The sequence below is a fragment of the Rhineura floridana genome, chromosome 21, assembly GCF_030035675.1.
Source record: "Rhineura floridana isolate rRhiFlo1 chromosome 21, rRhiFlo1.hap2, whole genome shotgun sequence".
Taxonomy (NCBI): domain Eukaryota; kingdom Metazoa; phylum Chordata; class Lepidosauria; order Squamata; family Rhineuridae; genus Rhineura; species Rhineura floridana.
The window spans coordinates 20,311,173-20,336,722 of NC_084500.1; the positions used below are offsets into that span (position 1 = coordinate 20,311,173).

General features: G+C 48.1%; 3 protein-coding genes across 10 annotated transcripts in view; 1 reads left to right on the forward strand and 2 right to left on the reverse strand.

Annotated features, from left to right (window-relative positions):
- RPA1 (replication protein A1) overlaps positions 1-462 on the reverse strand; it is a 42,265-nt gene extending 41,803 nt beyond the window's left edge. Inside the window, exon 1 of one of the 2 annotated variants that reach the window (XM_061605439.1) lies at positions 249-462. In XM_061605439.1, coding sequence (XP_061461423.1) covers positions 249-281 — 33 coding nt within the window. In that variant the 5' untranslated portion in view covers positions 282-462. The remainder of the gene's footprint in view (positions 1-248) is intronic. The other variant, XM_061605440.1, reaches the window with a different exon arrangement.
- On the forward strand, positions 295-14,214 carry SMYD4 (SET and MYND domain containing 4). Of its 6 annotated transcripts, none has more exons than XM_061605432.1 (12): positions 295-587; positions 1,171-1,216; positions 2,985-3,121; positions 3,243-3,387; positions 3,948-4,037; positions 5,172-6,303; positions 6,651-6,833; positions 9,626-9,798; positions 11,060-11,192; positions 11,754-11,870; positions 12,915-13,038; positions 13,883-14,214. In XM_061605432.1, exons 1-12 carry the CDS (start codon positions 310-312, stop codon positions 14,046-14,048), a joined length of 2,724 nt encoding a protein of 907 aa, XP_061461416.1. In that variant the 5' UTR covers positions 295-309; the 3' UTR covers positions 14,049-14,214. The 6 variants fall into 6 exon arrangements, with proteins under 6 accessions (XP_061461416.1, XP_061461417.1, XP_061461420.1 ...); XM_061605435.1 differs by lacking the exon at positions 295-587 and adding an exon at positions 597-675; XM_061605433.1 differs by lacking the exon at positions 6,651-6,833.
- Positions 14,215-14,968: 754 nt separating this feature from the next.
- On the reverse strand, positions 14,969-25,254 carry SERPINF1 (serpin family F member 1). 2 transcript variants are annotated; one of them, XM_061605450.1, is made up of 8 exons: positions 24,931-25,254; positions 20,743-20,837; positions 20,109-20,301; positions 19,865-20,020; positions 19,013-19,216; positions 18,640-18,782; positions 16,669-16,879; positions 14,969-15,385 (listed from the first exon to the last, which is right to left on the reverse strand). In XM_061605450.1, exons 2-8 carry the CDS (start codon positions 20,827-20,829, stop codon positions 15,126-15,128), a joined length of 1,254 nt encoding a protein of 417 aa, XP_061461434.1. In that variant the 5' UTR covers positions 20,830-20,837; positions 24,931-25,254; the 3' UTR covers positions 14,969-15,125. The 2 variants fall into 2 exon arrangements, with proteins under 2 accessions (XP_061461434.1, XP_061461435.1); XM_061605451.1 differs by lacking the exons at positions 19,865-20,020; positions 20,109-20,301; positions 24,931-25,254 and having other exon boundaries at positions 20,743-20,824.
- Positions 25,255-25,550: the final 296 nt, after the last annotated feature.

A 25,550-nucleotide genomic window follows, 5' to 3' on the forward strand; every position in this document is an offset into this window, starting at 1 on the left:
AAATAACTATTATTGATGACGACAATAACAGCAACAGCAATTTCCAACACTAACACCAATAACAATAAAGGTGGTGCAAGTTTTCAATAAAATAATCGTTTTTTGGGGGGAAAACCCTCCGCCAGATAAGCCAGTTCCCGCTTTCAGGCTTATTACAATCTGAGAGAGATGGAGCGAGGGTGCGCGGGAGCATGTGCAGAGGGCATTTCCTCACACCGCCTCCCTCCCCCCCCTTGCCCAGTCCTCACCGCGATGGCCCCCTCGCTCAGCCGAATCGCCATCCTCGACGAAACAAGCCCAGGGCCGGAGATGGCGGAGACGCTGCTGACGGTGTGCTGGCGTTGCAGCAGCCGCTTTCCCTACGCGCTGAGGCAGAGCGGGACGGCAGGCCGCGCGCGAGAGACCGTGATGACGCAGCGCCAGCCCCGCCCGCGCCCTCGCCACGTGCCGTTGCCAGGGATTGGGATTGGCCGAAGGGGCGCCGTGAGGGCGGAAGCGGTGCTCCACAGCCGCCTCCCTGCTTCACCCCTAGTACCGCCGCAGCCGCTTGGGCTCTCCTCACGCTTTCGCGCCTTTCCCCCGCTGAGGTAAAAAAAGCGGTTCCCGCGCGGGGATGTCTGAGGCGGCCGCGTTGCCTCCCTTCGCGGAGGGCTGTTCCGCTGGGAGCCCGGCTGGGTGGGTGCTCTTGGCGGTGGGCGCCTTTGCCTGAGCGCCCCAAACCAGCCGCCTCCGTCCTTCTTTTTATAGCGTCATTATTATCATTATTATGGATGCCTCCATTTCCACCTCTCTAGCTCTAATTTCGGTAGCGTTGCTGAGCTGTTGCATCCAACTAAGTTTTACTCAGAGTAGACCCACTGAGATGAATGGGCCCAAGTCAGTGCCTTTCAGTTTGGATGAGTCTACTCTGAGGAGGACGAGCGCTGGATACAACCCATTATTAATATCAGCCTAGTTCGTTTTGTAGCGTTGTTGTTGTTATAATAATAATAGTTATATTATTCCTTCTACATTTGAATAGTTTTTAGGTGTTTTATGGCTTGTGGGTTTGCCGCCCTGGGCTTCTCTGAGAAGGATATAAGCTTAATACTTTGTTTTGTAGCATTCTCATCTCGGTACTTTCTTTGGTGGTGTTATTTCTGACCTCGTTGTTCTGCTTTTTCTTCCCAGACTCTGGGGGCCCTGCCCACTTTCCCCCTCACAACATCCCTGTGAGGTAGGCCAGGCATGTCTTGTTTATGGCAGGGACGGGAAGCCCTCCAGGGGCTGCTGGACTCCAGCTCTCGCCGTCCTTGCAGGCTGCTTGGGCTGAGGAGAATTGGGAGAACAGCATCATTGGGAGGGAGGCTGCTTGTCCCTGGTTGATGCCGTGTGAACCAGGAATCTTCCTTTTAAGCTGCGCAACAGCCCTGAGGTAAAGCGTCTTGCCCAGGAGTCACCCACTAGCCTGTCCTGGCTGTCTGGGAATTGAGGCTGCAAACCTAACCCCACTTAACCTGGGAATAAACCAAGTAGGACTTCTGTGTAGACATGGCTTGGATTGCAGTCCAGTCTGTAAGGTTTAGCTGCAGTTTATTACAATAAAAGCTCAGATTGTACAGCAAAAATGCTCAAGGACATGAGTTCTTATTGTTCTCCAATAAAAGCCTCCCAGACTCATCCCCTAGGAAAATCCCCCATATTCTCTCGTATGGTTGGGATTTTTTTGGGGGGGGTTAGGGTTAGGGTTCTGAATAAATAGCTTTTTAAACAAAATAGAAGAGTAAGTACCAACAGCCTTTCCCAACCAGTGTGCCTCCAGATGTTGGACCACAACTCCCATCAGCCTCAGCCAGCATTGCCAATGGTCAGGAAAGATGGGGATTGTGATCCAACAACATATGGAGGCACACTGGTTGGGAAAGGCTGGATGGAGATTGTCTTCCTGAACATTTTGTTGGAATAAGTTTGAGGTTAAGCACATTTCTGAGCCAGCTTGAAACTTGTTCTTTGTCTTATTCCGTCTCCTGGTCGCAGACATTACATCCAGTGAAGCTGAATGCTGGGAGATTCAGGACAGACGAAAGGAAGAACGACTTTACACAGCACATAGTTAAGCTATGGAACTCGCTTCCATAGGAGGCAATGAAAGAGGACTAGACAAATTCATGAGGATAAGGATGTCAGTGGTCACTAGCCATGATGGAAACCGCAGGAGGGGAGAGTGATGTTGCATGTCCTCCTTGTGGGCTTCACATTGGGACATCTCACCTGCCACTGTGGGAACAGGATGCTGGACTAGATGGAGCCCCCTTTGACCTGATCCAGCAGGTTCTTATGTTCTTATGACATTGTTCCATCCTGTCTGGTTGCCGTCATAAGTATGCTGTGTGGTGTACTGTCTGCCTCAGTTCACCCAGTGAACGTCTTCAAGCATTTGTAAGCAGGGACTTAAGAATGGTCTGCTTATATATTTAATGCATGGTTGGTTTTTGTGTGTGTACATATACATTTTGAAATTTTGTTATAATATTGTATTGTCATGTTTAATTATATTTGATTTTTTAAATATTGTATTTTATGTTTTTCTGATGTAAATCACTCTTGGGCCTATTGATGAAAGGCGGTATACAAAAATCTGAAATAAACAATTATTTGTGGGCTTTGCCCAGAAAGGTGGCTTATAAATATTTAAATAAAGAAATAGTCCAGCACTCTTACCACCAAACCACACTGAATTGCTTGGATGTTCTGGTCTCTCTCCCTATTAGTGCCCAGACGCATGCCTGCGTGCTTCTTTGATGCCAAAGAACATTATTTTTATTATTAATAATAATATAAAAAGTGCATAACTTCTTTTAGACTCCACACACATACCTCAGCTCTGGACTAGATTCGCCCTGTGTTATACCTTATACAATATCTGTGGATTGATCTCTGCGAACAGACTGGTAAATCAGCATTTGGATGGATTGTTCTGGACTAAATAATACTTGCTTTTCTAGCTTATCATGGACCTACCTGTGGAAAAATGGAAGCTTTACATTAGTGAGAAACTCACTTCACTGGAGCTGTTGATGGAGAAGCTACACCATTCCATGTCACTGAGGGACACCTTTCTTCATTCTTTGACTCTTCTCTGGTAAGTAACTTCGTAAGTTCAGCTGATGAGTGGATATTTTTCTGAGAAGCCTGCATGCTGCTGACTCTCCTGCAGGCCAGTCCCAAACCTTTCTCTCTCTTTCTCTGTTTTCTCCTCAAAGTCCTGAAGATGAAGAGTATTTGCTCAGCCTGTCCAGGTACTATTGTGTGAAGAAAGATCTTCAGATGGCTCTGTCCTGCAAGGAGGAAGGGAACAAAAAGTTTCGAAAAAGGGAGTACAGAACAGCAGCAGCGCTATATTCCAGGGTAAAGTCCTGGGGGTGGGTGAGGGCACTCGAACCCTATTTATAACTGAGTGGATTTTTATCCCACCCCACCCTTTTGCATTCAGAGAGCAGTCAATGAAGCTATACACAAATCTTAATAACCCACTATGTATTTTGGAAATTTGTTTGTCTGTTCGCTGGACATCACTTTAAGATAGCATAGCCAAATTTTGCATGATGGGTCCTGAGATCATGGAGCAGGTTTTCATGCTTGGATGCAATTGGATGCCATTTTGGATCAAGCTGGTGGACTGAACTTTCAAAAGTGTATTGATTTTAACCACTAATCTCAAAGCTGCACTGATTTGGGGGTTTCTTAGAATTCTCGAGCAATGCCGGGCGTGAGGCTGCAAGAGGGAAGGTCCTTTCTGCTCACAAGGGTGATGAGTGTGGAAGTGGGTGTTTGAAGGCACATGGATGTGTTTCAGTCCTGTGCAAGTTGTGTCCTGCGGCTGAAGTGAGGTTCGAACCAGAAACCTCACAGCTCTCGCTCTTTAACCACTATGCTTACACTGGCTTCTCTTTTTTTTATCTTTGCAGGCGCTCTCCCACGCAGAGGGCGGCAGTCCAGAAATGGCAATGTGTTATGCCAACCGCTCCGCAGCTCTTTTTCATCTGGGGCAGTTCGAGGTGAGTTTGAGCAAAATGGCACTGCCCCAAATTAAGAGTTATTTTCTAGTTGGAAGCCCTGCGTTCAGAAAGTCATGTACCCTGGAAGCAGAACTGTTTGATTTTGGATGTGTGTAAGGGCTGCAACACTGTAGGGCTTCCCCATCTTTGAGCAAGGGCCATAGCTCAGAGGTGGAGCACCTGCCTTACATGCAGAAGGTGCCAGGTTCAATCTTTGACAGCATTTCCAGGTAGGGCTGGGCAAGACTTCCTGCCTGAAAGAGCTGCTGCCAGTTAGTGTAGACATTACTGAGCTAAGTGGCCCAATGGTCTTACTTGGTATTCCTAACATGGTAGTATGCTCTCCGATTCCACTGGCTGTAGCACTGTAAAATAGCTCTCGTAGCTTGTCCTGCATGGCTGGGGTTAACTGCAGAATAATGATTTCCCATATGTCCACCTACTGCTTTTGTGGCCAAGATGCAAATCAACCAGAAACTGCTGGCTCATGCTCTTAATCACTTTGCTATGCCAGCTCCTGCCTAAATTAAAGCATCCTTTAATACTGTAATCCTATACCCTTCACCTGGAGTAAATCCTGCTGAACTCAGTGGGACTTAACTTCTGAGTAGAAATGTAGAGGATTGTGCTGTAAAAGGCTGCAGGTCGATGGTGCCCAAAAGGAACTATAGCTCAGTGGCAGAGATAACATGTTTTGCCTGGAGAAGGTCTCGGGTTCAGTCCCCAGCATCTTCAATTAAGAAAAGGACGAGAGAGCAGGTGATGGAAAATGCAGTTTCTCTGCTTGAAGCCCTGGAGAACTAGGAATTCCAGTGGCTGGGAATCGCAAGTGGGGAGAGGAGTGCTGTTGCACTCAGGTCGTGCTTTCAGGCTTCCCATGTGGACATTTGATTGGCCACTGTGAGAACAGGATGCTGGACTAGATGGACCTGTGACCTAACGCAGCAAGACTTTCATTATGTTTACTGCCAGCCAGAATAGATACTCCTGGGCTAGATGAGTGAGAGCCTATTCTTAGCTGTAAATTTAATCACAAAGCTGAGCAATGGAATAAACAGAACGTGGTACTTTACAGCATCCAGGCACCACCAGCCCCATTTCCAGCATTCAGAAGCCCTTTTCTCTTCTCCACAGGCTTGTTTGGAGGACATTAGGAGGGCACAGGTACAGGGCTACCCAGAAGGATTGCTCCCCAAGCTTTTGCTGCGGAAAGCCGAATGCCTCCTTTCTCTGGGTCGATTTCAGGAGATGGCAGAGGCCCTCGACAGCGTGGAGGAGAAAATATCCTCAGACAAGAATCTGGAAGCTGTCAGCCACAAGATGCTGCTTAGTAAATTCAGTCAGCTGAAAGTCGAAGCCTGCAAGGAGAACAGCAGCTTGCTCTGTCGGCCTGCTCTGTCTGACAGGACCCAGAAGGACTTGGAGCCCTGGGAGGAAAATGTCAGGATCTCATGTGCCTCTGCATCTGTGAGCTTGAACTTTTCTACATGCAAAGGGCGCCATTTAGTTGCAGCTGAGGATGTCCTCCCTGGCGAAATCTTAGTGAGGGAAGAGGCATTTGTCAGTGTGCTATGTCCAGGGGAAAGCTTCTTGCTTCGTGGCAGTAGGGAGGCCATGTTGCACGGGCAGCTGGCTAATGGAGATCTTCACTGCCACCATTGCTTAAGGCAGGTGCTAGCGTCTGTTTCCTGCCAGGGGTGCAGCTATGCTAACTACTGCAGCGATACATGTGCCCAGCTTGCGTGGAAGAGCTATCACAAGGTAGAGTGCTCCCTTGGGGGGCTGCTGCTCACCTTGGGAGTCTTCTGCCACATCGCCTTGAGATCAGTTCTGGTGGCAGGCTTTGCAGAGGTCAGCACTTTAATACAGCAGTCTCACGGAGAGGATGTTGTGGTGGAGTCTGTTGCTGAAGCGCCGGCTTCCAGGACTGTTGCGGAGGGAAACTTGGCCCACTGTATTCCTGGCTGCGACGCTGATGGGCAGTACAGCAGTTCCTACCGAACCGTCTTCAGCCTTTTGCCACATGCTGAAAAACACAGTCTTGAACTCAGGCTCCTCTGCAGCCTGAGTGTTGCAGCCTTGTGCAAGGGACTCGGAGATGCTGGTCTGGAGACTTTGGTTTCAGAGAAGAGGACATCCAAGAGCCAGGAAGAACCAAAAGCTGGCCAAACGTCTCCTGAGCTGGAAGTCTTGGGGGAGGCCATGCTGAGGCATATGTTGCAGTTGCAGTGCAACGCACAGGCAGTGTCTGCACTCTGCTCATCAGGTCAGTGGAGGCTTGCTTGCTCTTCCTTCTGCTTGGACTCTCTAGAGTAGGTGGGTGCCAGGTGTCAGGACGGAAATGACCAGGAAGTTGTAAAGTCCTCCCTCCACATGTTCTCCCTCCACTGTCAGAGGCAGTATGTTTCTGAATGCTAGTTGCTGAGAATCACAAGTGGGAGAGAGTTGCTGTTGCACTTGGGTCTTGTTTGGAGACTTCCCTTTGGGGCATCTGGCTGGCCACTGTGAGAACAGAGTGCCCTACTCGATGGGCCTCCTAGATGTACCCAGGCTTTTAATGATGTTCTCTTTGCTCCTTCTTGTCCCTCAAGCCTTATTGTCTCTTTTGCTCAGGGCCTGAAAATGGGCCAGTTGCTAGCAGCGAGCAGGTGCGCCTGGCCACTGCGTTCTTCCCTGTGGTCAGCCTCTTGAACCATTCCTGTGAGCCAAACACCAGTGTGACTTTCAGCGGCAGAACCGCAGAGGTCAGGGCTTTGCAGTCAGTGCCAAGAGGACAGGAGATTCTCCACTGCTATGGTGAGTAGCTGCCATCATTTTGCCAAGGAGGAAGAGGCCAGGCAACCTGATGCTTAGGAGCCCTGCCATCCTCCTCCTCTTCAGGGGAAGCCAAAATACTCCAGGATGGCAGGTGTTTGGCTCCTGGCTTTGCTTCCCCCTTGACTGAAAATGGGGCATAAGGGGGCCTCATGTCAGCAGATCAGCCTCATTAGTTTCTGTAACGGGCCTTGAAGATGCTAGAGCAGCACTGGGAAGCTGCTTTCAAATCCTTCCTGACGTTGGCATTTGAAGACACGTTCCCTGCCTTTTTCCAGCATTTCAACAGGTTCATTTTTTTCATTATTATGTCTAAGTACTACCATTTTATAATTTTGATTTCAATTTCTGTATCTGGGAGTGAATTTGAGAGCCCAATTTAAGTGAGATATAAATTGTTAAGTAGCTGTATCGCGTTTTTGGATGACCAAGCGCATGAAATTTTTCCAGCTCAGGAAAATGCAAGTTGGTCATGTGCTGGAAGAAAGTATTATTTATTATTATTATTATTATTTATTAAATTTATATCCCACCTTTCCTCCCAGTAGGAGCTCAGGGCAGCAAACAAGAACACTAAAAACACTATAAACCATCATGACAACAGACATTAAAACATATTAAAACAAAACATTTTTAAAAGCATCTTTAAAAGCAAAGTAAATAAGGTCAAAGCAAAAGATGCACAGACAGACATGAAAACAGCTATGCTCTCAAAAGTCACAGATTCTTCATTTATTTACTATAGTTACTTATATCCTGCCTTTTAGGATAGAAATCCTTCCAAATTAGCTAACATTAAACAACTTTTTTTTAAAAAAAGTATCCTAAAAAGCCACCAGGACCCTTTCCCCAGGAGAATTGGTGGTCCATTGCCCTGCAGGTGGGTGAGGGAAAAATCCAGCTGAAGCAGGCTCTGACGTGGCCTTTGCCCACTCCTGCTCTCCGCTGGAATCCTCCATCCTGTGGAACAGTTAAAGGTGGATGGCCCTGTGGGGGAGGGGAAGTGCCTCTTCATTATTATTATTATCTAAAATTTATTCGACACCTATCTGACAGGACAACCTGTCACTCTAGGCGACATACAAAGGAATAGAACAAAACAACATATCAAAATATAAATCAACAGGTACATAATAAAAATACTAATCACAGTAAAAACCCCAATATCAGACCACCCCCTTAGCCACCTAACTATAGCACATTTCATTCATCTGACTGTACAAAGAGCCATGTCTTCAGCTGCCTCCGAAAACACAGAAGTGAAGGGGCTAAGCGAGTATCAACTGGTAAAGTGTTCCACAGCGTGGGAGCCACAATGGAGAAGGCTTTAGACCTAGTACCACTTAATCTGGCTGCTCTGATAGATGGAACCACAAAAAGTCTAGCGGCTGAGGATCTTGTCCGCCCATCTGCTCCAAGAAGAGAGAGTTTGTTCTTCAGATAGATCGGACAAGCATCAAAAAAGGACTTATAAGTTAAAGCTAGTATTTTAAACTTCACCCGCAGCACTATCGGGAGCCAATGAAGTTCCCGAAGGATTGGGGTGATGTGTTCTCTCCTATGGCAGCCCTTAATGAGTCGAGCCGCCGCATTCTGGACGAGTTGAAGCTTACGCAAAGTTCCCAAAGGGAGACCAGCATATAGAGCATTACAATAGTCCAGACGGGAAAGAACCAAGGCACTAACTACAGTTGGTAAAAGATGCTTTGGGAGATAGGGGCAGATTTTGCGAATGAGGGACAGGTGGTAGAGTGCAGTCCGACAAACTGCCGCTATCTGAGCCTCCATCGTCAGTTGGGAGTCCAGGATGACACCCAGACTTCGGACTTGGTCACTCAAGGGAACAGAAACTTGGTTGAAAGTCACTTGAGTTATTCCTAGTTTGGACCGATCACCTACCAAGAGGATCTCAGTTTTATCAGAGTTTAGCCGCAGTTTGTTCTTAAACATCCATTCCCCTATTAGTTCCAGCCCTTTAGTCAGTTGTGTTGCAGCAGCCTGTGGGGAAGATTTAAAGGCCAAGTAGATTTGGGTATCGTCTGCATACTGATGAAATTGCAGACCTGTACTACGAATAAAGTCACCCAACGGTTTGATGTAAATGTTAAAGAGCATTGGGGCAAGAATCGAGCCTTGTGGCACGCCACAATCTAACGGCCACGGTTCCGAGATCTCATCCCCCAATGCTACTCTTTGGGTTCTCCCGCTGAGATAAGAGCGGAACCAACACAGAACATCTCCTTGAATGCCCATGGTCATTAAACGATCTAAAAGAATGTTGTGATCGACCGTGTCAAAGGCTGCTGACAGATCGAGAAGAGCGAGGAAGGTATATTCTCCTCTAAGGCTCTTCTCAGATCATTGACTAGTGCGACCAGGGCCGATTCGACCCCATGTTTTGGTCAGGGCCAGACGCTCTGCATACTGTTAGTTGTGATGTCACAGCCTCCCAACGTGATCTTTTAAAAAAAATTATTTTGGTTTTTTTAAAAAGACATAAAATGAAAATTTGAATGAAGGCAGCATTCTAACTCCTTTTTTAATGGCTGCCAGTCTTCCCAAATTATCGTGAAGGGCAAAACTTGAGGATTCAAATGACATTGGAATTACTGGCAAGTCTGCCTGTTTTTAACAAAGCAAAAGCTGGAGGAGGAAGCTGAGTTCAGATCCATGGAAAGGGGGGAAACAGTACATTTGCAAGCACCCTGCACTCTGGATTGTTCCCTGTAGTTAGCGCTGTTGATTACGGTGGTTTTTGTCCCTTCTCTTGGCAGGGCCTCACATGTGCAGGATGGGGGCTGCTGAAAGGCGCAAGCGTCTCCTTTCCCAATATTTCTTTGAATGTCGGTGTCGGCCCTGCTCAGAGGAGCTGCAGCCCAGTTCCAGGAAGAGAGTGTCCTCCCAGCACAGCCTCTTCTGTTGCCCTGCCTGTCACAATCCCATGCGGGTAATGCTCTTGTTGTGTTGCTTCCATGGCGTTGAGCAGGGCAGCTGTGTGTCCATAACTTCCTCTGTTTGTGACTGTCAGAACACAAAAGCAGCTCTTCTGAGGCAGAGCAAAGCATTCCAGCATTCTGTTCCCACAATCAGGCCATGAAGGCAAATGGCTCTTTCTTGCTGTGGTTCCCCAGCAACTGGCACTTTTGAACATGGAAGTGGCATAGTACAGCCATGGCCATTCATAGCTACTGGTCTAGATTGCTGTAGGCTTCCCTGGTGCATTGAAACCACCTCATGTGCCTTTGTTTCCCCCTGGCTTCCTCCTCTTTGCTTTACTCTGGGGGAATGGCCACATTGAAAGAGGGGTGTCCCACATCTTCCCTGGGCCCTCGCTAGACTAAGGGGTCAAAGAGTCCGCGTCTGGTCTGCTGCAAGGATGGCTTTATATTGGATCTGTTGCTTTTCAGGCCAGCTTCCCGCCATGCCCCAGGTTACTCTCAACAATAAGTACAGTCCTTCTGTAGGCTTCCCCCCTGGGGTGCTTGGCTTCTGTGCTGTTGGCCTTGGCAGGCTGAAGCCCAGGACTTCTACGCCGCCTCCCTGTGGAGGAAGGGGGCTGGATAAACCTGGAATGCTGCTATTCCCTCTTTGGCCCCACCCAAGTGTGCTTAGAGGGAGGGCCTGCAGATGGTCTTGGGCAGGGGCCAAGCCTCTCATCGTTGTGTGGCGGGATCCTGTCTGCCACTTGGAGGCCTCCCTCTTCCAGCCTGACTTCTACTGCCCCTCTTCCTGAGGCTTTTTATATCCTCCACCTTTCCCCACCCTTCATTCTGGCTGAGGCCCTATAGCTGGGCTCCCCCCTGCCCATCAGACAGGTGAAAGAGATAATTCCCTGGGAAGAGGGACTGATTGTTAAACCATTCTGAGAATTGTAGGTCTGCAAGCAGAACAACTCTCAGCACTCTGTAACAAAGCTCAGTTCCCAGGTTTCTTTGGGGAAAGACATTACCATTTAAAGTGGCGTAATATGGTTTTAAATGTATATTATAGATGGGACTTGACACTTGTTGCTGAAAGACTCAAACCCTTTAGGCATAGGCTAGGGTGGATCTTTGTCTGAGTCAGTTAATGTGGGTCCCTTCCCTCTGCCCCCCACAACACCATGTGCTCAGAGATGTGGTGGTCTTGACTCTGTGACATGCTATGAACGGAATGGAGAGCGCTGCAAGTTGTTTGTCTAGAAATGATTGTAAAATGGCCTTTTCCAGGGGGATGGGCTCCTCCATTGTTCCAGCGAGGCCTGCAAAGTGCTAGTTCCCGAGGATCACTTCCAGCCTCAGCTCTGTGACCTTCGGCTGCAAACTGAGGCAGCCTTGGAGCTTCTGGAGGGTGGCAAGCCAGGTAAGCACCTTTTCCCCCCATAGGTGCTTTATGCTGCTCCTTATTCAGTGACAGCTTGGCACAAGTAGAAATGATCTTCACCAGGAAGCTGTGCTCCTGACCAGGAGGGGACAGCATTGCCCTGCGCAGGCTGTACGAGGAGCCTAGTCCTACCCTCAAGACTCAGCTTCAGGATAAAGAACAGCCTTCTAGTAAATGCTGAAGGGGAAAAATCAAATACAAATGTGAAGCTTAAAACACACACAGGGAGAGGCAGGGCCTGTCCTGTCCCTGGATGACTCGTATAGCATAGTGACTAGGAGACACAGGTAGGAACCAGTTACCTGAAGCATCTCTGTCCTGCCTTTCTGCCTCAGTATGAGCCGCTGAGGTATTTCACAGGAAATCAGAGTAATAAAAGCAAAAGGTAACACCTTTGTCTGTCTCAGCAGCACCCTACCCCATCTGCAGCACTGACATGTTTTAATATGGACCTGCTTTACTGGGCTGTTGTAAGTATTATTGAGGTTGGTGTATGCTCAGCTCATGCTTGTGTTGGGATCATGTCGTTTGAATTTCCAGGTCGGTCAGTGGAGCTGCTGCTGGAATGCAGGCTGGATGCTGAGAGATTCCTCTCTCCAGCACACGTGATGGTGGGCGAGATTGAGGATAATCTGGCCCAGGCGTATGCGATCCTGGGTAAGATGCCCTTTCAAACGAGGGATGGGGACCCTTTTAGGCTCCATGGGCCAGATCTTTATCTGGGCCCACCACTGTAGGCCAACTTTGAGAGGTGGGCAGGACAGCTCACTCGTTGGACCTGTGATGTCGTTAGGATGCCGGATGATCGTGAGGTGGATTATCCCACCCACCTAACAAAAGCCCAAGCACCCAGTTGACTGTCGAGCACTTGGGAGTCTTAACACAAAGCCCTGGGCAGCCGATCTCTCAGTCTTCAGCTCCTCCACCCATCAGCTGATATAATTGCACATATCCCCAGCACATCCCCCCCTTATTTACCATTTTTTTAAAACTAAAAAGTCCCAGATACTTCAACCTTTTCCTGTAAGAAGTGTGCCAACCTTTTATCATTTTAAATGTTCTGTTTCAGCACCTTTGCGCCCTCTACGAGATCCTTTTTGAAACAGGATAACCAAAACTTTATGCACAGCATTGCAAGTGTGGCTGTGCCACAGATTTATAGAAGGCTTTGTAATACGTGCAGTTTTATTTTCAGTCCCTTTCCCAATAACTAGCATGGAATTTGCCTTTTTTCAAGACAGCTAGGCGCTGAATTGGCATTGTCCTTGAGGTAACCACCATGACCCTAGCCTCCCTCTCTTGTTTAGGCATTGCCAGTAAGATCCCCTCGGTGTATGTATGTGGAGTTAGGCTTTCTTGCCCCAACATAAACCTGCATTTGACAATTTGCACTCCATATTTTATCAAGTTTGCATAAATTATCTCTTTGCAAGATTCAGATTGTTTATATAAACTCAAGGAGGGCAGGGTGAATTGTGGGTGGGGATGGCAATGGGCTGTGCTGAGTTGGCCAGTGAGATGATGCACACAGGCAACCTTCACTGCTTATAGCTGGAGCTCTCCATAATCTGTAGCTAGAGAGCATTTAAGATAATGAGAGCGTGAAGCAGTAGCTGTGGGGAGGGCAAGAAAGCACTCCTGCTGGCCCCCAACAAAACAATCCAGTGGTATATATACATTCCTCCTCTTCTTCTTTGCCAGGGAAGTGGCAGGAAGCAGCAGGGCACCTGCGCAAAAGCATCCAGAGTGTAGAAGCCCGTTATGGGCCCTCCAGCATAGAAGTGGGTCAGGAGCTCCTCAAACTGGCACAAATCCTCTTCAATGGGTAAGTGCCTCGCCCCCTCCCCTCACTACTGTGGCTTGCAAGACACATCTTTACACCTGGCAGCAGACAGGAGTACAGGAGGGTGTGTGTGTGAGTGGAAGGTGTTTCTTCAGAGCAGGCATAGGAGAAGCATCGGTAGGATTTCCACTAAGTAGTTCTGTGCGTCACCTTCCATCCCCTAAGGGGGCTCTGAGGAAAATGAGCTCACCTGTGTCATAGGATTGGAAAGAATTTCTTGGCACTGCGTTATCCATCCCTGCATCCAATCAAGGTTGAACTTCCTGGACTGAAAAATTGTCCTCAAGAGCCAACTTTTCTCTGAAAACCTCCAAGAAGAGCCTGATTTTCCGGAGCTGTTTGCTCTGTTAATTGAGGGCTGAACTATATGTGATGTTAACTGCATGTTAACATGTATTTTTAAAAAGATATAAATAGTAGCCGCTGAGCCTGAACTGCCTTGGCACCACTCAGAAGAGGAGTTTTAATTCTCTCTCTCCCCCCTCCAAGGTCAGGACAAATTGCTTCAGAGGGATTTTTGTCTAGATTATGAGAGTCAAAACTCTCTCCACTCTGTAAGTCCCAAGGCTGCTCAAGCTTCTCCTTGGCTGCTGTTCACATAACAAAAAGTTCTTCCTAATAATTATCTCCTAGACCCTTCATTCCTATTTTTCTCCTCCTCCTCTTCCTGCCCGCTTCTCCTGCTGGACCCTCAGTCCTCTTGCCCCAGGGAAGAGCCGGGTGGCTGAGACTAGGTTCTGAGCTCCCTTGGGATTCTGCTGAGGGGAAGGAGACACTGCCAGCCCTTTCCTAGCTCAAGTTGTCTCCTCTTTGTGTGCGTGACCAGGCGTGCTGCATCAGAAGCCCTGCAAATCATTCAGAAGGCTGAAATGGTTTTGTCTGTGCACTTTGGCACCCGGAGCGCCCAGCTCCAAGAGCTGCAAGACATGAAAGTCTGCCTGGAGGACCTGCTCGGAGGAGTCTCTGTTGCCGCGGCACCTAAGATGTTGTAAGTGGAAAACATGCTGGCTCTCCTGGTTAGTCTGATGTTCGGCATTATTAACCTTGGTGGGGGATGAAGCCTGAATGATGATGGGACAGACATGCCCCTTGTGCCTTGTGAGGCCAGCAAGAGCAATGTGTGATGTTGCCGCACTTAATTAAACCCTCATGATCTTTCCCTGAAGGCTTGAAAAGCCAACTCCTGCGTCTGTGTGCTTGTTCAGGACACAGGAAGCTGCCTTGGACCAAGTCAGACTTTTTGTCCATTAAGCCCAGGACTGTCTCCTCCAACAGAAAGCGTCTCTGGGGTCCCAGGCAGAGGAGGGTCTTTCCAATTGGGTGCTTTTAGTGGGAGATGATTGGGAGCAACGCTGGGGCCTTCTCCATGCAAAGCATGTTCCCTTTGCCACTGAGCGATGACCCTATGCCATTTCCCTAAGTACGCTGAAGGTGGCAGCTGCTATCAGATGTAGGCATGGGAGAGCAGAGTATGTGCACACGCGGGGGGTGTAAATGGAAAGAAGGAAACGCTCTCTCTCGTATCCTCAAGTCATAGGATTGGAAGGTACCTGTTGGATCATACAAGTACACTTGCTCAGAGCACTACTGTGCATGAACAGACACACAGGTCAGCGGCCCTCTGTAGCAATACCTCACGTGGTACACAGGGCTGCTGCCGGAAGGCAGAACCAGCCGCTCCTCCCCAAAACCCACACAAGCATCTTGCCTGCACCTATGAGCTTCGCTGGATCCCAGGCACAGGACGCTAGTGTGCGCTTGGAGTGGGAGTTGTGAGGACATTGTGTTGAATGCTGGAAAGGAACAAGAAGGACCAGGCAGCTTTGCTCAGCTTTCCCTTCCAGCCTACTCAATACGTCTTTTGTATGTTCCTCTGTCAGCAACAAGACATGAAATACTGAGGCCCACTCAGTTGTTTGTGGGGCACGTTTAAGGCAGAAACACGTTTACTGCTTTCAGCACATAAGCATTAACAATTGTGGGGTCCGGCCCAGGTGCAGCAGGGCAGTCCCATCCCCCCAACCCATTTCCCAGGTGGCCACAGGCTGCTCTGCCGGCTGGGTAGGGATCTAAGCACTCTGAGGGTTCAGGATTTTTCCAATAAAAAGGAGAGCTCCAGTCTCATTGTCCCGAAGCACAAACAGAAAGGGTCTATCCAGATGGTACTCTATGGTGAAGTTCAAGCGCTCGGCCTCCGTTTCAGGAGTGGACGTGGAGCCGGCCCCATCTTCGGTGAGTTCCAGGACCACTTTGTGCTGCACATGAGAGACCTTGACAGGCTTAGCAGAGATCTTACTAAAGTCAGGAGTTGAAAACAGCGCCTGGAGCCCTGCGAGGAAGGAGAAAGAGGTCTTGTTAGCTGGGGAGGGCTGAACAGGGGATACAGCCGGGCAGCATCTCCTGGGCTTCCAGCCCCAAAGAAGGTGACAGTGACAACCATGGCAAGCTAAGGGGAACCGGTCAGTGGGGAAGAATTGGCAAGGCTTGTGGCTGATTTGGCTGGAACTTCAAGGCAGTACATGGGAAAAGAGGAAGCTGCTGAGTGAGCTAGAGCGGCGGCAGCAGCTCTCCAGGGTTTCAGGCAGGGAGTCTTTTCCAGCCCTACTTGGAGATGCCATGAAGGGTTGAACCTGGCATCTTCTGCATGCAGAGCAGCTGCTCTGCCACTGAGCTATGGCCCTCAGCATAAGTCCAGCTTCTTGTAAGTGAGTGATGCAAAGAGAACACCAGGCCTCAGCCATCTAATACAAACCAGCAGCAAGTGCAGGGTGGCCTACTTTGTGCAGGTGCTGCTTTGTGCCGTTCATAGTACGCAGTCCGGTTGCCATAAGAGGCCATGATGGCCCCAGCAGTTTTACTTTTTCAAAAGGTTAGACAAGATCACCGGAAGAATAGATCAAGCCATCTAGCTCAGTATTGCCTACACTCACTGGCAGCTTCTCTTCAGGGATTCAAGTTGAAGTCTTTGAACCACCTGGAGTTCCCAGGAATTGATCCTAGGACCCTTCTTCAGGCAAAGCATGTGCCCTAACCACTGAGCTATTGCCTTTCTCCAGAGTCTCTTCTGTGGCTGCTGCTATTATTAGAGTGGTTAGTCGCTTGTTACCCAGAGATCTCGAAGCAACTTGGAAAAAAGATATGGAAATGGACTGCCTTCAAGTCGATCCCGGTTTTCATGGTAAGCGGTATTCAGAGGTGGTTTACCATTTGCCTCCCTCTGAGGCTGAGAGGCAGTGACTGGCCAAGGTCACCCAGTGAGCTTCGTGGCTGTGTGGGGATTTGAACCCTGGTCTCCCAGGTCCTAGTCCAACACTCTTAACCACTACACTGCACTGGCTCTCAGAAGCAGCTTACAACATTGTTAAAAACATACATTACCATAACACAGAAGAAGGAATAACCCCATAACAGCAACTAGAGATTACCCCTGCCGGTGTTTACAGACTCGATACGAAAACAAGGGGAAATTCTAGATGCAACCTGAGATGTTTCATCAGCCCTGCTTGGTGTATCTGTTAATCTGTTTGGCTAACAGCAGCAGGCTGAGCTGGGCAAACATGCTGGCAGCAAAGCTGGCTCTGGCCCAGCTGGAGAACTGGCTGGAGTACATACGCATTGCTTGGAGTGTGCTGGCAAGCCTTGTCTCGGAAGTCATTGTGAGCCGGGGCAGGCTCAGTACCGCTTGGACAGTCTTCAGCTGCTTGTCTATGTCATGAATGAACTCGGAAGTGAGGCTCTCCTCAATCAGTGTCATGTTTTGGGTCACACTTTGGGGCAGGAAGAACATGGCGCTGGTGCTTCCAGTCAGATGCAGCTGAGCAATCTGGAATGGGTAGTCAGTGAAAATGAAAGGTGTTAGATAATGACATTTCAAAGGAGTTTCTTCTGCACTCCTTGCCAGGCTTTGAACCTCCCACCCACTCAGCCTAGACCCCAAAAGAATTAGTTGCAGTTTGAGCTGTATTCCCCACTGTTAAGACAGCAATTCATCTCTCTTTGATCATCCACCTTTCGACCATAATAGATGGTTTGGAAAATGTGGTCTGGGGATCCTCCTGTTTCCAGACTGTGGGAAGAAACTGGGGGTGGGGGTGGATTATAGTATGTGTTTGTTGTGGGGCTGATGGGTGCAGCTTTTTGGGATACAAAGTGGGAGGAGGATTGTTGTATGACTAGGGGCAATAGCCATAAGTAGGTGGAGACTGGGTTCTTGGGATGAAAATACGTGTAATTACACACCAAGATATCGCTATATATCTCCTTGGGACATTGCACCTCCAACACTAAGAATGCCTTCCAGTCTCCATTGTAGCAGCTGGCTAGTGTCCTGTCAGACACTGTTAAAAATTAAATATATGAACCAATCAAGGTTGCTCTCAATGTATAATCTCAAATTTACAAATCCCATTGTTGCCATTCCTTCTGGGAAAAGCTTGTTAATTTGTTGGAGAAACTGACATCTTTTTTAAAATTTACAGTGCTTCATAAAAGAAAATAACCCCAGCTTAACTAGCCTAGTTCTCACTCCTGAGTGTCCTCCCAAGCAAACAAGGGATTGTGCTCACTGACTTGGATCTCAGTGAGAAGCCACTGAAAAAGTCTCTCCAGATGCATCTTTCATGCCTACGTGGTAGAAATTAGGGAAGTTTTTCTTGGCCAGGTTTAGTTTAACAGCAAGGCAAATCCCTGGTAGTATGTTATTGATTCATATGCAGACACACACACTTGGATAACATATTAATTCAGAGGTTCAAATCCATGCTCAAAGAACATAAGACTCCTGCTGGATCAGGCCAATGGGGACCCATCTAGTCCATCATCCTGTTCTCACAGTGGCCAACCCGATGCCCATTATGGGAAGCCCACAAACAGGACCTGAGTGCAACAGCAACTCTCCCCTCCTGTAGTTTCCAGCAATTTGTGTTCAGAAGCATCCCATGTGTGATATTGGGCAAATGACAACCTCTGGCTGCTTCTCATTGGAAGTATTGGTGGCTGAAAGGTACTGGGTTGTATCCAGAGCTGGCCCTACTCTGAGTAGACCCATTGAAACTAATGGACATGGCTAACTTAGGTCCCTTAATTTCAGTAGGCTTACTCTGAGTAGGACTTAGTTGTTATTATTATTTTATTATTATTATATTAGTATAACCCAATGTACCTGCCAGCCTCAAAATTATTAGCTGTGAGGATGTGACTGTTTTAACATTTGTTTTATTTTATATTTAATTGTATTGTTTCAACTTTTGTGTTTTCTGCCCTGAGCTCCTTGGGAAGAAGGGTGGGATATAAATTTAATGAATAATAACTGGGAATGTCTCAAAGGGGGTTATTAGGAAGAGGAAACAGTCAGAGAGCTATTGCTAGTCGGGCGGTATATAAGTTTAATAAATAAATAAATAAATAAATAAATAAATAAGAACAGAAGTTGGCTCACTAGAAGTGCAACAGTTGGTGTTCATAGCCCTGGTTTTGTGCTCCTTGTCACAGATTTAGCAGTGATGGGGGAAAGGAAAGGCCCACCCATCGTTACTGTGGAGCAAACAGAAGGCCCTTTCTGCAGGCCCTCCTCCCTGTACTGACCTTGCAGTCCAGCTCGGAGTCAAAGCCGTACTTCAGGACAGTTTGGGGAGCTGACATCATGGGCACTTTCACTGTCCTGTCCTCATCCAGGTGGAAGTCCTGCTGCTTAGTCAGCTTGGTGTCAAATCTGGTCACCCACTGCCCTGTTGTTCAGAGAGGAAATGTTAGTGTTCCTATTTTCTTCCTCTTTTGAGAAGTTCAAGCTGGAGCAATGACTTCCCCTGGGGAGAAGCAGAAGACATAATAGCCCAGCCTCCATCTTCCTGTATGATCCTAATGCCAAGGGATTGGAGACATCTCTTGTCACTCCAGGGTGTTTTATCCATTGCTGGACTTTACATCCTCTTTTCTCTGAGCACAAGTCTCCCCTTACCTTTGAAATAGGCTGCCCCAAGGAGGAGGATGCTTAATCCAGTGGGGATTTCCCCGAGGAACCTGGTGACCTTCCCGCCAGTCCGCTGCTGCACCCAGTTGTTGATCTCTTGCAGGTCTGCCCGGGTATTTCCACTCAGCACTCTCGGACGGACTCCGTAGGCTTTGTCTAGCTCGTTCACAAACCCAATTTTCATTCTCAGCCCTGAGAGGGAGACCAGAAAAAGCCATCGCACTCAGTACTTGTGGGTGATGTCTTAGCAGCATGAAATCACAGATCTGGAATCAGACAAAGGTGGCCTGGTCCAGCCTCCTGCCCTTGTGCAGAGCTATCTGCTTCCACTGGGCTTGTACAGAGAGCCACTTGCCCAGCAGTCTGGCCAATGAAAATCCCTTCCAGGCACTAAATATGAAAAATGTGCAGTTCTCAACAGGAACTGTTTCCATAGAAAGGGCTAAGAACAATTTTTCTTTCTTGCCTGGGGTTCACTGTGGAAATTAAGTAAAGAGCAAGTAGCAACCAGTGTTGAAAGTAATTTTTCTGCCTTGACGTTTCTGTACTTTGAGGCTGGGCTGGTGCTCGCTGGCTTCCAACAGCCTAGGCCCAGTTGCTCATGAGACTGACAGTCTTTTGGTGTGGCTAGATCAGGCAGCACCTACAGCCTAAGTATGCTGATCCTAACAAGGCAAACATTCCCATGGGGACAGTTGCCCCTTTGGGGGTAGTTTCAAGTATGAATGGTTTGATTTGTGGACCAGGAAATGCTGCTTGCTGAAACACGATCACAGTGACCATTCACTCTGCATTTGGGTGCCTCTTTGCCATCCCCTGAGACACAGGCACAAAATTTACTTCTCTCCATGATGAGGCGAAAGGCGCTCTTCAGGCCTTTGGGGGAAGCCGCAATGCTGGCCAGGAGCTCCTTGTATGTGCTGTGGATCTCGGCCTTGTTGAGCATGTCGTAGAAGAGAGCACGAGATATTATGTCTTCTGTCCGTTCTCCCGCTCCTGCCAACCACACAAAAAAAAAGGCCTGTGAAGTTGTTTCTCCAGGTGAGTGATGTTGGAGCAGGATGGAACGGAAAGAGAAGCTCACCAAGGGAAAGGCCGGAAAGAGCAGTGGCGATGCTGAAGGGCGACAGCAGGATGTTGCTGCTGGGTGCCTGGCTGGATTGCTGGCGATACAGGTCAAAGCCGAAGTTGGAGATGGCAGCTGCCAGCTTGTTCACGGGGCTCTTGTAGAAGGGGTCCTCCTCCTCTGCTCCCTCTGTGTTGTCAGGTTCAGAACCCTTTGAGAGGCAGAATTGGCTGGCTGAGAATTCTCCCTTTCCAATGGCCACCGTGAAAGAGGAAGGGGAGTTTCCTTTCTAAGACTCCTTTAGTTGGTGGGAATGTCAGAAAACAGCCTTTGCCAACTTGGTGCCCTCCAGATGTTTTGGACCACATTCAGCTCCCATCAGTCCTAACCAGCTGTGCTGTAGATGATGTAGTCCAAAACATCTGGAGGCTACAGGTGGCAGAGGCTATGATATGACCACTCTAGGAAAACCACAAAAGTGAAAAGACAGCTTAGGAGTCTTCATCCCCAGGTTGCCGTATGCTGGGCCATCCAACCTGTTCCCAACCCATTTTGGCCACCTAATGTTAGCCTTTGGACCCAGGTGACCTGCAAAAAGTTTCAGGGATTGTGTCCAGCATTTCTGGAGGGCCCTGGAGCCTCTAAGACTGACCTGCAGACTGCTCCCGGTGCCTGAGTCCTGGCTTCTGCAGGAGATAGCTAGGAGTCCCAGCCACAGAAGAACCACCAGATTTTGCATAGCGGGGCCTGGAGAAGGAAGAATGGACAAGTGTAACTATCCTCTTCAGTACTTGTCTCCCAGCTCTTTCCTTACAACTGGAGCTGTGCTTAAAGCAAGAACTCGTCATCCCAGGAGTTAGCACTGCCATTTAATAAAAGAAGCAACAAATCTCATCTTTATTGCATTGAAGGGAAGACCACGGTGGGCTCAGACTTCAGTTGTCTGCAGATCTCCTAACTGCTCCCACTCCCCTGAGCCAGCAGAAACAATAACATTGTTAAGTGAGATTTACCGTTTCCCCCTGGTAAATATTCCAGGCAGGGAACAATAAGAGGATCATAGCTCGAGTCCAATACTTGACATGGGCCGAAGCATCCAGATCAAAAGCCAAAGCTACAATCTGCCCACCAGACAATTTAGAAAGACTTTCTCAAGCTTTTTAACCTTCCCCTGGAAACTTGACAAAATTGGGTGTTACTCAGGAAATAATTGCTAATACCTTCTAATAATTGTACAACTTGTAAATAATTCATGCAATAAATTTTGCACAGAAATAGTTTTCAATAACTGCACTGTCATGAGGGTTAAAGAATTTGGTTTGTGATGTTGCAATAATTTGAGCGTGGGTAAATGGGTGAAGAGAGGTGTTCATTTATCCCTGTTTAAGACTACTGAGTTCTTTCTTCAGCTCTGAACAGAGTGGGGCCTGTGGGGAAGGGTCATAGTAGCTCAGTGGCAGAGCATCTGCTTTGCATGCAGAAGGCCCCAAATTCAGTCTCCAACAGCAGCTTGAGGTAGGGCTGGGAAAGACTCCTTGCCTGAAATCCTGGAGGGTGCTGCCAGTCATTGTAGGTAACACTGACCAGTTGTCTGACTCACTCTAAAGCCTTTCCCCCAACCCTTCCAAAGGCAGCTTCCTGTGCGCCTGTTTCAGAGTGTTGTTCATTTCCCTCTTCATGTCAGAATCCAGCGCTTTGACCTAGTTTAAGTTCTTTGGCTCCGTGGGCTGGGTGGGAATTGGATATGGGGAGCTGGGAGGCTGCTACATGCGGGTATGGAATTGTATAAGGGATTGCATCCTTGCAACGCAGTCATGGATAGAAACAGGGAAAATAATGTGTACGTCTTTGTTGGAAGGCTGAACCTACAACTGCCACACCAGCCTAGCATACGAATTTGTTGCTGGATTTTACATCTGCCAGCCATGCAAGGTGGCAGCAATTATTGCAAGCACCCTGTTGTACAATTAGTCCCTATTTTGGAGGGCCTTGTTCGATAAGACACGCATGTGCAATGCATTCCTAGCTTCCAGCCTGGCTTTCTAGACCAGCATGTTCTTAGATTAACACAGGCTGCAAGAACACCTATTTTTTCCCATCCTTCAGGCTCTGGTGGAAGAAATAGATTAGGGATGAGGCCCTTGGGTGGAAGGAAGCAGGCCTGTTGTTTTGTAGAATTCTGGCATTTACTCACTAGCATTCACAGGGCATGGACTTAGACCGCAGTCCAAAGGGTAGTGTGTAACCCCAGCAGACACCAAAACTGTCCCCGAAAGCTGGCGCCACCAGGGCTATATGGACATGGTAATTAGATCTTTAAAAGGCTACAATTAAAGGGAAGGCAATCTTGGGTGCAGCCAAATCACCAGGCTGACACATAAGCTTCAAATTAATGCAGTCCTAAAGTGAGTACGTCTCATGATGATGGCAGGGCAAGCCCTCAGAAGTGTTGTGCACAGAGAAGCCCCCATATATTAAAAGCCTGCAGCATTTTGCTCTGCATTGCTAAGCCTAACTGTAGAACAAAGGCAAGCAAGCAACTTGCATATCATGCCACCTCTCTTCTTTCAAATCCTGTATTTCCCATGAAGCCTTTGACCTAACCCTGGAGTGGGGGTCCTGCAACCTTCTGGATGTTATTGGATTCATAACTGCCATCAGCTAGCACAGCCAATGGTCAGGGATGATGGGAAGTGTACTCCAGCAACATCTGGGGGGCCACAGGCTGCCCAGGCCTGATCTAGCTCACTAACCTCATCTCCATTTGAAATACATCTATCTGCTGTGGCTTACTCCTTACCTCTTTGGTTTCCCCCAGGGTTGAAATGTTGGATGTAAGCTCCTTGCTAGAAAGGGCTGCTGCTTCATTTACTTGGCAAAAGAAAGGGGTGTAGGGGTGTGTGTGTGCACGCTTGATGGTGCTCTGTTGCTAATGGGGCTCAACTCTGGTGGATGTTACTGATTGTTCTGAGGTTCTTAAAGTGAATGGAAGCAACTCTGCTAGGCACCATACTGCTGGGTGGGTAGCAGAAAGACATCTTCTTTTTTTGCCAGCTGTGCTGAGGTAGCCATCTAGAAATCCTGGAGAATAGACTGGGGGGGGTCCATTGTGGCCTACAGGATGCATTCAAGGTTTAACAACATGAGAAGAGCCTGCCTGCTGGGTCAGGATACAGAGGGCCCATCTAGTCCAGCATCCTGTTCTCACAGTGGCCAGCTGGATGCCTCTGGAAAACCACAAGTGGGGCATGAGTGTAACAGCAGTGCTCTCCCCAAATGGGATTCACAGCAACTGATATTCAGAAGCATGCTGGTAGTAGCCACTGACAGCAGTTTCCTCCTCTCTGAATTTGTCCGATCCTCTTTTAAAGCCATCCAAGTGGCCGTTACTACATCTTGTGAGAGCAAATTCCATAGTTTAACTCTGTGCTGTGTGAGGAAGGAAGTACTTTCTTTTATCTGTCCTGAATGTCCTTCTAGTTTTATGAGAGAGGAAGAAAAAACTTTTCTCTATTCACTTTCTCCACACCATGCATAATTTTAAACCTCTCTTGCAGTGTCCCCCCGCCCTGCCCTTATTCACCTTTCCTCCAAACTAAAAACTCCCACATGTAAGAACCTTTCCTCACTGGGGAGTCACTCCATCCCCTTGATCATTCTGGCTGCCCTTTTCTGAACCTTTTCCAGGTCTACAATATTTTTCAGGTGAGTTGACCAGAACTGTACGTAGGATTCCAAGTGCAGTCGCACTTTGGATTTGTATATCGGCATAATGATATTGGCTGTTTTCAGTCTCTTTCCTAATTGTGCAGGGTGAGTGAGTGGACAAAAACTAGCAAGCGGAGGGGGCGTGGGTGTCTCTGTTAAGCCTGATACAGATGCGAAAGGCGACTGCTGTGCTGGTCCTAACCACATTCCGCTCTGGGGAGGGGCCTCAGAAGGGAGATCCGATCATCATTGCCAGGCTGAGAACTTCCACATTTTGCCAAGAAGCTGTACTGAAACCCTCCTTCCTTGAGTAGGCCTAGACATCTGGATCTCATTAACACTATTCTTAAAGCATACGGCCAAAAGAGAAAATAGGAAGAACTTATACTTTAGCCAAAGTTGGGTGGTTTCTGGGATAGGGTGGCTTTTTTCCTCCTGAGTTTCTTCTGTGAAGGAAAAAAAGAGCCTATACTATGAACTCTCTCTCACACACATGCACAAAGTGAAAGAGGCACAGAGCAGAGATTCTTAAAAGGGTAAAATCAGCTGCTGGGTAAGGTGGTGGGTGATCTTTGCCACCTGTAAGGCTGAAGTGGAAAAGCAGGTTTCTTTTCTCAAAGGTGGACTGTGACTGTTCTGTCAGGGTGAAGCTCTTTGACCTGCCAGAAGCTTGCTATTTGCATGCTAGCCCTCCAGTTGCATTTACAGCAATCTTATTTCTAAAAAGTCTCACACTGGGACTTCTTCCTACAGGTGAAAAAAAATTAAGGTAGATGTTGCCTGGCAGTTAACTGATGCTGCATTTTAGATGGAGCCAGTCCAGTTGGATGCCCTTGCGCTTCCTCTTTAAAAACCCTATTTTGTTTCTGTCACAGAGGTGATACTTTTAAAAGTAGGGCACAAGTTGATAGCAAGAAGGAGAACAGCTGGCATTTCTATGTTGTGGCCTCTTGGAAGAGGCACAGCTTTCTTACCCTCCGCCCATGACACAGCTCTCCCTCTCTTTCCCTTCCCACTGTGCCCCTAGGGAGACAGCTTTCCAGAGACAACCACCCAGCCTATATGTCCTCCTGCCTTTGGCTACCAAGGAGTGAAGCAGCTGGAATGGCTCCTCGGAGCACCACCTCCTTACCTCAGGCTGCTGTCCTCCACTGCAGTTCTCTTTGACCAGGCTGCGTGTGTGTGAGAGAGAGAGAGCAGGGAGCTCCTTATAACGGGGCCACCTCTGCTGCCGCTGCTGCTAGAGCCTGCCCGCCAACCAACAAGCTATCCCAGCCCAGCCATCAGTAGGCTTCAGGTTACAACAGCTTTCCCAGTTTGGTGGTGGTGGTGGTGGTGGGGGAGCCTCTTAAAGCAGCCTCCTCCTGTTTTTGACACTGCGTGGCCAGCTGTATCAAGCTGTCTCTTGAGCCCTCTAGACTGGAAAGATTGTGTAGCTTGGCAAAGCTAAGAGCTCCTTTCCAGCGGACAAGTCCTGGGATCAGAGGTATGCTGCTAGGATGATTTTTTTGGGGGGGGGTCTTTAGCATCTACCCTTCTCTCTGACCAGACACATGTGCAAACAGATGACATGCTTTGTAGACACACAGTGTTGTATGTATGCAAACATTGAAACAAAAAATAATAATTAACCAACCAATTTTAATTTCTTTGTAAGCTCCAACTCCCCAGGAACACATGGAAACCTAGAAGCGAGACTGCTAAAACACTATTCTCAAACACTACTTCCAGCAAAGTTTCTAGTCCTTAACA

Bases quoted from the DNA above. Each gene is read 5' to 3' on its own strand.
- SERPINF1 (XM_061605450.1), bottom strand. From the start codon at position 20,829: ATGCAAAATCTGGTGGTTCTTCTGTGGCTGGGACTCCTAGCTATCTCC. The intron at 20,302-20,742 runs GTCAGTCTTAGA...TGCCTCTCAAAG, and splicing joins GCACCGGGAGCAGTCTGCAG to GGTTCTGAACCTGACAACAC. The intron at 20,021-20,108 runs GTGAGCTTCTCT...TGTGGTTGGCAG, and splicing joins TCTTTCCGGCCTTTCCCTTG to GAGCGGGAGAACGGACAGAA.
- SMYD4 (XM_061605432.1), top strand. From the start codon at position 310: ATGGCGGAGACGCTGCTGACGGTGTGCTGGCGTTGCAGCAGCCGCTTT. The intron at 3,388-3,947 runs GTAAAGTCCTGG...TTATCTTTGCAG, and splicing joins CAGCAGCGCTATATTCCAGG to GCGCTCTCCCACGCAGAGGG. The intron at 11,193-11,753 runs GTAAGCACCTTT...TTGAATTTCCAG, and splicing joins TCTGGAGGGTGGCAAGCCAG to GTCGGTCAGTGGAGCTGCTG.